Source organism: Rhamphochromis longiceps, linkage group LG3 (genome assembly GCF_057381845.1).
Source record: "Rhamphochromis longiceps isolate RC_006_pf linkage group LG3, R_longiceps_female_GT1.1, whole genome shotgun sequence".
NCBI classification, from domain to species: Eukaryota; Metazoa; Chordata; class Actinopteri; order Cichliformes; family Cichlidae; genus Rhamphochromis; species Rhamphochromis longiceps.
In genome coordinates, this window is record NC_140559.1 from 7009200 (window position 1) to 7020820 (window position 11621).

Here is an 11621-nt window from a genome sequence, read left to right on the forward strand (position 1 = left end):
ACACTATTTTAAAGCTTCTAGAGAGTAAAATATTAATGATAATTATAATAACAATAATAAAAACAAAAGCTCTCAGATCCATCAAACCAAGCAGCAGAAAGAACAATAACTGAAGAGAAAACTTTAACCTTGTAGACTTCATTATGTTCCAGCTGCTCTACAGACGCTGTGACCTCGAACTTAAGCAGGTCGTAAAGTATGTGCAGCTCAATAACTTCATAATCAGACCCTGTGGTATTTAGGCAGCAGAACAACTAAGAATAACAACTACAAATAATGTTTTTAGGTTTCTGTTGTACTGCAAGGTTCTGTACAGGAGAACCAAACCAAGAGCAAATATTACGTCTCATTTACACCTGAGCACGAAGAGCCATCAACATTTAGCAAATTGAATCATCTTTGTTTAGATGCAAGAAGAATCATATAGAAACGAAAAAGTAGAAATAGAAATCCAGAGCAAAGATATCCTCTAATTCAGCGTAGCACATGTGCAGCTGCTGCGATTCACGTAAGCATTCGGCTCGTCGCTGTTGCAGATTTTTCTCTCGCTGTTCTGGCTCACAGCGCTGCAAACACAAAAATAAATATCCCCAAAGGTGTGAAAGGGAGCTAATTAGTAAGAGTATTGTTACTCTCCGCAGGAGTAGTCCAGCAATAGAAACCAGTCCAATAACAAGGTGTGTAACATCTAGCAGGGTGACAGAAAAACCCAGGGTAACTTCTAAGGACCTCAACGTCTCTCTCACATTGTGTTTTTTAAACATGCTTCCATTTGTCACTTCAGTCTTTACTCTGAAATACAGGAAGAGAAATCATGGCTGAAACAATTTCTCATGAAACCAGGGGTGTGGTCCAACAGTCAGTTTGGTGAGGAAGGTTCCTAACTGAGAGAAGTGACCCAGAAGTATCTGTGTAGCAGCCACAATGAATCCAGATCATGAGCTTTATTAACTGATCAAAGTCTCTTCTTTCATCTTCTGTATCATTCAGTTTGCATTGGTAATGCCCATTATTGTAATGCTTTTTTAAGACCAGCAAAACTTTATTTCACTTTGGGTTAGCTGGGATAAGTGATGGATGGAGGGAATTTTACTTCAGCCACAGAAATCCTAAACAGGAAGGAGGAGCAGAGTTACAGTGGATCACTATCCAGCAGGGAAACAAGGTTTATTTCAATTTCTTGGCCATGAGTGAGATTTACTGAGTGGGCAAATTCGGGAGACGACACCATCAGATCCCGAGCCCTCCATGTGTTAATCAAGAGACGGCTGCTGTGCTACATCCATAAATAATGAATAAATTAGGAGCTAAAGCTGAAAGGACAGTTTATTTGTACCATCTTCACGTGAACACATTCAAGAACATCACAGATGAAGAAACATTAAAAACTTCCACACTACATAAAGCAAGAAAAATAGTTTTTCTTTCAGGTGGTTTCAGAAAAACAGAAACATCAAACATCTCCAAGACTCTCTTTGAAAGAACTAAAAACCTTTGTTCTCATGGTCCAATCATGAGTGAACTCCCCGATGAAGCCTTGTGTGCTAAAACATGTCAGAGTTTTAAAGGTTAAACATGAGTTTCCAAAACGTTTTGCTGGAGAACAATGAACTATTTGACTGAGTTTCAATCATTTACAGACGAGCAAAACCAGGACAGAGAAAAAAGGACAAAACTGACTCAGTAAAAAACAGAAAAGAAGATCCCATGTAGATCTGTATTATGTAGAAGTTCAGCCCAGCAACCAGTTCAGTTCAACACAAGTTTAAATGATTCTATCTGAACTCTGTGGAGCCTGATCTCAAGCTTTTTGAGTCCGACACAGAAACCAGAGGATCTTTCTGTGTCTTCAGATTCACTGTGATCCAGTGATGGGAGTGATTTCAGCCCTGAGTGATCGCGCTGATGTTTGCACAGAGCAGACAATGAGGTGAATGTTTGGGCACATTGGTAACAGTGAAACAGTTTATTAGTAACGTGGGATCGTTTGTGTTCAGAGTATGATCTGAGATTCCTGAAGCTCTTGTCACACTGGTCACAGCTGTAGTTTCCTTCCATGTGTGCACGTTCATGAAGGTTACGAGTACTTGAATGTGAGAAGCTTCTCTCACAGTGTCTGCACTTGTGTGGTTTCTCTCCTGTGTGGACTCGTTTGTGTGATTTAAGGTCCCATGCAGTGGTGAAGGATGACCCACACTGATCACAGAGGTGCTTTTTAACCCCACTGTGAATCAGTTCATGTCGTTTTAACTCACTTGGTGTGGTGAAGCTTCTCCCACATTCTTTGCAGTATTTCAGTTTGTCTCCAGTGTGTTTACGTTGATGTAGTTTTAGGGTATTTTGCCGACTGAAAGTTTTTCCACAGAGGTCACAATGAAAGTCTTTCCCACCACCACAGTGATGACAGGGTTGAGAACTGGATCCATCTGTGTCGCTCTGCTTCTAAACAAAGACACAAAGACAGTGTAAGTCAGTCCTTCAACATTTGTATCCTGAACGTCGCCTGAAATAAAGAGCATCTCTGCAGACGTCCAACTACATTTGACTGTTTCAGTTAACACACTCAGTTTACTGGGCTGCAATAACTACAATACTACCACCATAATACTACAGTAATACTAAAATCATAACTGAAAGGAAAATCTGAATAATCACTCAGAGCTGCTTTTCCATGCAGTAGAAATGCTAACATGCTAACACAGTTTAATGAGCAGAGTTGTTCCAAACAGTCAGGCTAAAATGACAAGATAACAATATAAATACATACCTCACAGTAGCTGCACTTGTAGAGTCTCTTTCTGGTGTGGATCTGTTGGTGTCGTCTCAGGTCATGTGGAGATTTAAAAGTCTTCCCACACAGGTCACATTGATAAGGTCTCTCCTCAGTGTGGGTAAACATGTGTTGTTGTAACTGTGTGTCTGTTGTAAAGTATTTGCCACACTGTTCACAGCAGTACACATCATGTCTGGTGTGAATGCGTAGGTGTGTATTTCGGTTCCCTCTCCGGCTGAAAGTTTTTCCACAGATGTCACAGCTGTATGCCTTAATTCCAGAGTGGGTAACTAGATGACTCTGTAAGTGGCTACTGTGAGTAAAAGCTCTGCCACACTGATCACAGCTGTACGCTTTACCTCCACTGTGGATGAGTTGGTGTTGTTTTAGGTAACGCTTCAAGGAAAAAGACTTTCCACACAAGTCACAGCTGAACGGTCTCTCTCCAGTGTGGATGACCTGATGCTGTTTTAGTTTATCCCTCACAGTAAAACCCTTCCCACACTCGTCACAGCTGTACGCTTTAACTCCACTGTGGATGAGTTGGTGTCTTTTTAGAGCATCCTTGAAGGAAAAAGACTTTCCACACAAGTCACAGCTGAACGGTCTCTCTCCAGTGTGGATGACCTGATGCTGTTTTAGTGAAGCCTTCTCAGTAAAACCCTTCCCACACTCGTCACAGCTGTATGGCTTAATTCCAGAGTGGGTAACTAGATGCTTCTGTAAGCTGTTACTGTGAGTAAAAGCTCTGCCACACTGATCACAGCTGTACGCTTTAACTCCACTGTGGATGAGTTGGTGTGTTTTTAGGGAACCCTTTAAGGAAAAAGACTTTCCACACAAGTCACAGCTGAACGGTCTCTCTCCAGTGTGGATGACCTGATGCCGTTTTAGTTTAGCCCTCACAGTAAAACCCTTCCCACACTCGTCACAGTTGTGTTTTTTCTCTCCCTTTCTTCTGTGAGGTTTGTCGGCCTCCTGAGAGCGCTGACTTCTGGCTCCATGTTGGTCCTGCAGTGACAGAGATACAAACAGAGGCAGTGAGTGAAATGCAGTCGTGGAACAAACTCAACCTTCAAACTCCATTAACACTAGTTTTAAACCTGAAGGTGGAGCGTGGCACCAAACACCTTAAAGGTCTCTTATCCCCACCTGCTGGTAGTTCTAACACATTACATCCAACCTGCTGTTAAAGATAATTCATGACTGTTCAAACACTAAAATCATGCACACACACACACACACACACACACACACACACACACACACACACACACACACACTATTTTATAATTTAGATTATTTTGTTGTTTCCTATTACATATTTCTATAATTTGTATAGATTTATACAGAATTATTCAGTGATAATAAATCCTATGTTTGTTTATTCTAAACCTGTTAGCTTCCACAACAGATGTTGCTCGTCTTCCGTCAAATACTCACATAAAATATTACACAATAAAGTGGATTCAAGATATCCACATAATTTCACTCTTACATCCACAGTGAGGTTTCACAGTTGTTCAAATATAAGCAATCAATAATAATAATAATAATATCAATAACATTGAGGCACATTACACAAATTTCAAAAACAAATCATGTCTTACAATATTTACAACAACTAAAAGCTCTGTAAATCGGCTTTTAAGTGTTCATTGAAGTTTTGAATAATTCTCTGATTTTTTAAGGCAACTTATTCCACTTAAAAGTTGCTCTAAATGTAACAGTTTTACAAAACGTTACTTTTAACTCGAGCATTTACTAAATTGCAGCTTGTTGAAAACTGTGTAATATGATGATGTATTTCATCTGGATACTGCAGCTGAGCAGAATAAATGTGGTGTGTTTAACAGAATTGCTTTCTTTAGAACTACAAGTAAGCCATAGAATATTTTAGCCTGTACAGGAAGCCAAGAAAGGTTATTATGCATTTTATCAATATTAGTATAGTATGAACATCTTCACACTAATCTGGACGCCTTATTCTGGACTAACTGAAGTCTGTTAAGATCTGTCTTATTAGCTGCTGACCAAATGATTGAACAATACTCCAGATGAGACATTACTAGTGCATTAATGACATCTTTCATAATGAAGAAGTGATACACAAAGAGCATTTCATAGCCATAGCTATGCCTTGTCGGCAGAGTTATGTGACATTAGTGATGTTTGTACTTTCAGCGTTAACTTGGTTTTAAAGCCTTTAAAATATACGCCGTTCAATAGTCGACCTTAATCTGACAGAGAATGAGATGATTTTGTGGATAATTAAAGTCAGTCATATATCCACAAACACAACAAGCTGAAAGTCAGTGATGCTGCTCGGTTTGCAGCCCTGAACATCACGGCACAAGCAGGATCCACTGCACTGTTAATGTTAGCTGTGTTATATTGCTGCCTCTGTTCGGTGGTGTCGAGCCAAACGCACTTTAACGTGTGTTTGAACGAGCTGACGGTTCACTCGTTAAGCTGAAAGAAAGATGCTTTAATCACAGCAGTCACACATGTGTCCACTGCACCATCTGGAACTCTTCTTGTTTACACTCGTAATAACACAAACACTAAATCCTGCTTCTCTGGTGCTGTTGTGTAGCAGTGTGTACACCTGAGACTGTCACCTGTCTGTCTGTCCTGCACTCTCTCTCTGTTTCTTTCTCTCTGATTGTGGAATAAAAGTATGAACATGTGTTTATAAGTTACACTTGTGTCTGAATCCTGCAGCTTATCACACATTTGATTTCCATGTGTGACGACTGCAAGTGTCCAGAGTGAGGACAGACTGAGGGAGCCACTGCTGCACATCATCTGTGAGGCTTTGCAGCCCTGATGATCCACCAGGACAAACTCAGCAGTGTGTGAGGAAGAGGAGGAGGAAGAGCCAGCAGCAGCTGACAGATGGAGAGAATAGACAGACTGTTCCCTGTTTGTGAAGGACTGCTAGGAAAGTTTAACATAACTGTCTGTCCTGAATCAGTGTTGGTCAAGTTACTTGAAAAAAGTAATCAGTAACTAATTACTGATTACTTCCCAAAAAAGTAATCCCGTTACTTTACTGATTACTTATTTTCAAAAGTAATTAATTACTTAGTTACTTAGTTACTTTTTAAAAACACGATTCTACATAATCCATCATATAAAATGTAATCAAATGGAAAAGTCTCTTTTCTTGTTTTATCAGTTTTAATCTTTTAACTTTATGCATCAAGCAAAAATTTAATTATATGCAACATTCTGACTTGAATAAATTAGTTTAACATTGAAACCTATTTTCTGCACATTCCAGCACATAAAATAAAATATTTGTTGTGTTTACACTCAGTCTTTCAAATAGATGCAAGTAAAACACAGCAGAACATAAATAAAGTCAAAGACTCAGCGGTCCTGTTGCTCTATTTTCACCTGTAAAGCAGGAGTTGGGTAGGCAGAGGTTTACCCTGGTGCAGGTGTGCCGCGGTCAGTGGAAGAATCCGCAAGTTTCTCTGTGAGTTTCCCATTACGCCGTTGTGCACTTGGTGCTTGCTTGGAAGTTTAGGGTTTCTTTTTCCCGCTGTAAAAAGAAGTTTTCTTCCCACGCACGATGGACGCTAATGTTTTTGTCACTTCTTATGGAATCAAACTCAAAGTAAGGTCAGTACTTCCACACTTTAAACGCTGCACGCTCATACTCTCTCCCACAGTCGATATATGATCCATTGTTGATCTGCACACAGCTGTTGTCACTAACGGCGCACTCGCTTACATCACTGTTGTGAGACATTCTCGAAAAGAAATCACGGTTTTAGTAACGCAGCTTTCCTACGGGAAAGTAACGGTAATCTAATTACCGTTTTTGCAATAGTAATCCCTTACTTGGGTTACAAGTAACGCGTTACTGCCCATCTCTGGTCCTGAATCAGTCTTATTAGGTAATGTTCAAATAATGTGATCATCCCAGTGTTTTCAGTGTGGGAGAAAGTACTCAGGGCCTTCAAGTTACACACTATGAAAGGCAGCAACAAGTTTAAAATTGAATTTAATATATTCGGAGGTAAGTTGATCTATAGTGTTACATCATATTCTATAAGGATGTTATGTGTTTGTAGACTTTCTGCCCAGTTTGACCCATTTAGCAGAAGTCAGCCTGTTTAAGGCTCTGATATCTATTCTGTGTGACTTAAAGCAGTTATGACATGGTCTGATTTTCTCACCCAATAAAGGAATATTTCATATATCAGTCTACTCTTCATTCTATTAGACACAGTTATCACAGCTCGTACATTTGCTTTTTACACATATATGTAAGCATTGAGCCAAATTTATTACCAACATATTAAATGAACAATATTTGTATCTTATATATGATACATCTGTATACACACTGTCACAGATACTTGTCTGTGAGTGAAGTGATTAATATAATAACTATAATATTGGCCATATTATATTTACATTACCACAGTGAGATGACTTTAGTCTCATGAACAACATCAGCTAATTGTTATTTACAGCTAATCTTAAACGACTGTTCAGCACAGAAATGAAGCCCAACAATCATGTTTCACAGTCCTGTGGTCTCAGCCTCAGATACTCATCAAATCACACAGAGCTCATGTAGAAACAAATGAACTAAATATGTTCTCCTTCATTTCTGTCAAACAAAGCTGTATGAAACGTTTCCAGCTGTTTAGTATCATGGTTGCTAGGCAACCTGGGCAGCGCGACGGAGGCTAGACGTCCCATTTCACGAGCCTACGAGCCTCGCACTTCGGCCTTAGCGGTCTTTGAGTACCCTTGAGGACTTTAAAGCTGCAGAACCTGAATCGGGATACAGCCATGATGAGCTCCAGCCTCGTGCTCGCCAACATTCTCACCTGAGTTAAGAAGACGATCACTGAAATGGTCTCAGCAGGTCCTTTGATGACAGCAATGAAATGCAGTGGTAAGGCTTTTTGGGGATTAAGTTCGTTTTCATGGCAAAGAAGGACGATGCAGTTCATCTGATCACTCCTCATAACATTCTGGAGTGCAGGCAAAATGCTATTATAAAAACTTAAGCAGCAACTTCTCCAGGTTCCAATATTTATGCAATTCTCAAACCTTTTGGCCACGACTGTATAACCTCTTCTGAAGTTTAGTGGATATTATACATGGTTATGCTCAGGATGTGTCGGCCAGTTTCCACTGGAAACGCCTTTTGGTTAAACTGTCAGCGAGGAATTTGCATTTGCACTGTTACATTTTTATATAACTTTAATGCACATAAACAACAGCTGCTTGTTTCAGTGAAAATACATTGATGGCTTTTTAATAAAGTTGTGCAGCTGTAAAGTATTTTATCTGGTGTCAATTCTATCGTCAGCTACATCGTTATGGCAAATGTTCAAATGTATATGGTGATAAATATCTTTGGTCATATGGTCCTGCTCTGTCTGTCACCTTCTGTGTTGAGCTCATTGTTTCCTCTGTAGTGGCTGAGCTGAGTCCAAGTAGCTGAAAATGTTCCTCTGCTGCTCCGTCAGACTCTCCTCCTCCTGCTGATCAGCTGGGACACAAAACAGATCTTTGTTAGGCTCCACACTGCACTGAAGAGTCAAAGTGTCTCATATGTTCATCTGACAAGTAAAAGAACACATTTTTGTTTCCCGAGGTGGGCAACTTGTTGGAAACAAACACAAAAGGTTTGAGCACTGATACCTGCCATTGCTGCCATTGAAAGATGCAACGCCAGCAATGTGGATTGTCAAGACTCAAACCAATCATCAAGCAAAGACAACAGGGATCATTTGTTTCTGTTTATTTAGCATTCACAGCATTTGTAGTTGCCTTCTGTGCAGGGGAAGTCCACGCACACTGTGTGGTACCGCCATCCGCAGAAGGTGCATTCAACCTCTGTAAGAGAAACGAGGTTGTCTGAGACTGAAATGATATTCACTAAAGAAGTGGTGATTTGTAAAACTTCACATTTTGATCCGGGACGTACTCTGCATGAAAACAAGCGCTCACTCTTCCTGCTCAACAAATGCCAAGGGCGGAGCCTTATACCACGTGATACAGAAGCTGTGCCGTGTGATGCTAAAATTAGCAGGGAAAAAACAACGGAGAGCACGTCAGGGATGACGAGAAAGTGACAGGAGAAAATCCGTCCCGGTCAACCACCCAAACATCAATAACGGGAACCTTATACAGCGCTTCCCTATACACGTCGAACTCCCGCAGGCACAAAGACATTACGGAGGCTATCACTTATCACCTGACCAAAGATATGGCTCCATCAACACTGTGCAAAACGAGGGATTTAGGAAAACGATCAACACCCTAGACAAACGCTACACAGTGCCGTCCCGCAACTATTTTTCTATTGTTGCACTACCTGCTCTGTACACGCAGCGTCGAGCAACGGTGGAGACGGAATTTCAAGCAGGACAACATTTTGCTGCAACAACAAAACGTGAGACATTTGTTGTTTTATGTTTATTTATTGTTATGAGAGAATCATGATCTCAATTCTAAGCCAAAAAAATCGTGATTCTCATTTTATGCAAAATCGTGCAGCCCTAACATTAACACAAAACTATTGTTTCACCAGAGAAACACACATGAAGAGAGAGAGAGAGACAATAACAGCTACCAAACAGTCGTCATAATTCGTCACACAATGAGAAAAGGACAAATCAACAAGTAACAATGACTAATTAATATTAAAATCTGTAACATAATGTATTGTTTGGAGTTTAGTCTGATTGGTTCAGGATGAGCTGCCATTATCCAATCACACGTCTGCTTACCTGCATCTTTTCTCTTTTTTCCTAACCTGAGCACCTGATGGCTTTGAACTTTTGTTGTCCGTCTTCCATTGGTTTGAATTTTACGCTGCAGTACAAACACAAATCCCCCAACCCGAGGATCAGCACAATTAACCTAACAGACCTACACCTTAGTTCACAGATTCACTTTGTCTAGGGTTGATTTCTGGGATTTCACACAACCCAGGATTCAGATCGTGAATCCATGATGGGCTTGGATTTACATCATTATAAATGAAATGTGCTCTACTTGGAAGCAGCCGGCCCCGCCCCTTTTGACGGGTTGTGTGAGACTTTAAATCATCAAACTGTAAATTATAAATTAAATTGTTATTGATCCTTTACCCCGAGTCCTAAAGTGTAGATTTATTTTCTTACTCTTCTTATATTTGTTTGTTTACTTGCACCGCTGTAACTGCAGCCTCGTCGTCTCGTCTCTCTATATGCTGGACTATCTGTAGCGGAGATGACAATAAAGTTTACTTTGATTTCAGCAGCGCGCAGGCGCACCGAGGGCCCTCGCGCTCACTTTATAGAATTTAGAAAAAACATCGGTGCAGATTATAAGTCTGTATCATAATATCTGTTTGTTGTGTTGTTTTTATTTTGTTTTGCGAGTTGGTTATTAGATGCCGCTCCAGCCAGCCAGAGACTCCCCGCCGCTGGGGTGCGTCTTAACTCTCACAAGGTCACCAACACGAAACGTGGCATGTCGATGTCTCAAGTCATAGTAATGTTTTTGTCTGTCATGGCTATAGTCCAAAGCTGCTTTGGCGTGGTCGTGAGCTTCCTGCAGGGAGGCTCTCAGAGTCTCAGGGTAAGGCACACCCGGTTCATCAACACCTGCTGTAGAAGGCTGAGTGATAAGGTCAAGCGGGGTGTCTAACTCACGACCATAAAGCATCATGGCAGGAGTCATACCTGTACTGTCATGGGGGGCGGTGCGCAGAGCAAAGCAAATCTGAGGGAGAAACTTGTCCCATGATGTGTGCTTATCACCTACATAAGCACGGATTGCAGTTTTCAGAGTCCGGTTGACGCGTTCAGTAGCATTTGTCTGAGGGTGATATGCCGTAGTGAGTCTGTGCACCGAGCCGAAGGCAGAAACAACATGTTCAAAAAGCTCACTCACAAAAGGAGACCCTCTGTCAGAAATGAGGTAAGTGGGTGTACCATGCCTAGCAAAAATGTCAGTGACGAATTTACCAGCTGCTACCTGAGATATAGCTTCTTTGACAGCACTGGCTTCAACCCATTTAGTCAAATAGTCAACAAACACGATCAAATAAGCATTACCAGTGGGGGTGCGGGGAAGTGGCCCAACAAAATCCACACCCACATACTCCCAGGGTTTCTGGGGGACAATGGGAACCATAAGACCGGCTGCTTTTTTCTGACTTGGTTTGGTGAGTTGGCACACTGAGCATGAAATCACATAGCGTTTCACATCAGCTGCCATTTTGGGCCAGAAAAACCTAAAACGCAGTCTAGCCAATGTCTTAGAAACACCCAAGTGACCTGCTGTGGGGTGGTCATGGTAATAGTCCAGCAAGGTGCCTCTCATGGAAGTAGGGGCAAACAGTTTCAGCTCTTTCAAAGAGTGCAAAGCACATGTGGACTTGGGTTCTCTGTGATACAAAAGAGAGTCATACACAACATACTGTAACAAGGTGGCATTGTCCGAGCTGTTCAGAGAGTCTGCTTCAATGTCTCTGAGGAGTGGACCTGTGACATGATCGTCTAACTGCAGCTGTCTGAATTGTGAATGGTCAGCCAGAATGACGGGGGGCAGAGTACGAATGTCCAGGCTGCCCATAACAGCATGATCTGGTAAAAGATCAGTCGGCCTGTCACAGGTCAGAGGCAAAGGGTTGCGTGACAGTGCGTCGGGAACTTTGTTCTGTGCACCAGGTTTCTGCACTATTGTGAAATCAAAGTCCTGCAAACGAAGTGACCAGCGGGCGAGTCGGCCCGTTGGGTTTTGACGAGACATGAGCCACCTGAGACTGTTGTGGTCAGTGAAGATAGTAACATGAACACCTTCAACATATGGGCGGAAGTGT

At 41.4% G+C, this 11621-nt stretch overlaps 1 protein-coding gene across 2 annotated transcripts in view; it reads right to left on the reverse strand.

Annotated features, from left to right (window-relative positions):
- Positions 1 to 1009: 1009 nt before the first annotated feature.
- The window catches only part of LOC146672698 (uncharacterized), a 26250-nt gene continuing 15638 nt past the window's right edge, over positions 1010 to 11621 (reverse strand). The window contains exons 2-4 of one of the 2 annotated variants that reach the window (XM_085387872.1): positions 8192 to 8297; positions 2768 to 3784; positions 1010 to 2442 (exon numbers count right to left, since the gene is read on the reverse strand). In XM_085387872.1, the coding sequence (XP_085243998.1) occupies positions 1750 to 2442; positions 2768 to 3784; positions 8192 to 8209 (1728 nt within the window). In that variant the 5' untranslated portion in view covers positions 8210 to 8297 and the 3' untranslated portion in view covers positions 1010 to 1749. Of the gene's footprint in view, positions 2443 to 2767; positions 3785 to 8191; positions 8618 to 11621 lie in introns of those variants that run through there. The other variant, XM_085387861.1, reaches the window with a different exon arrangement.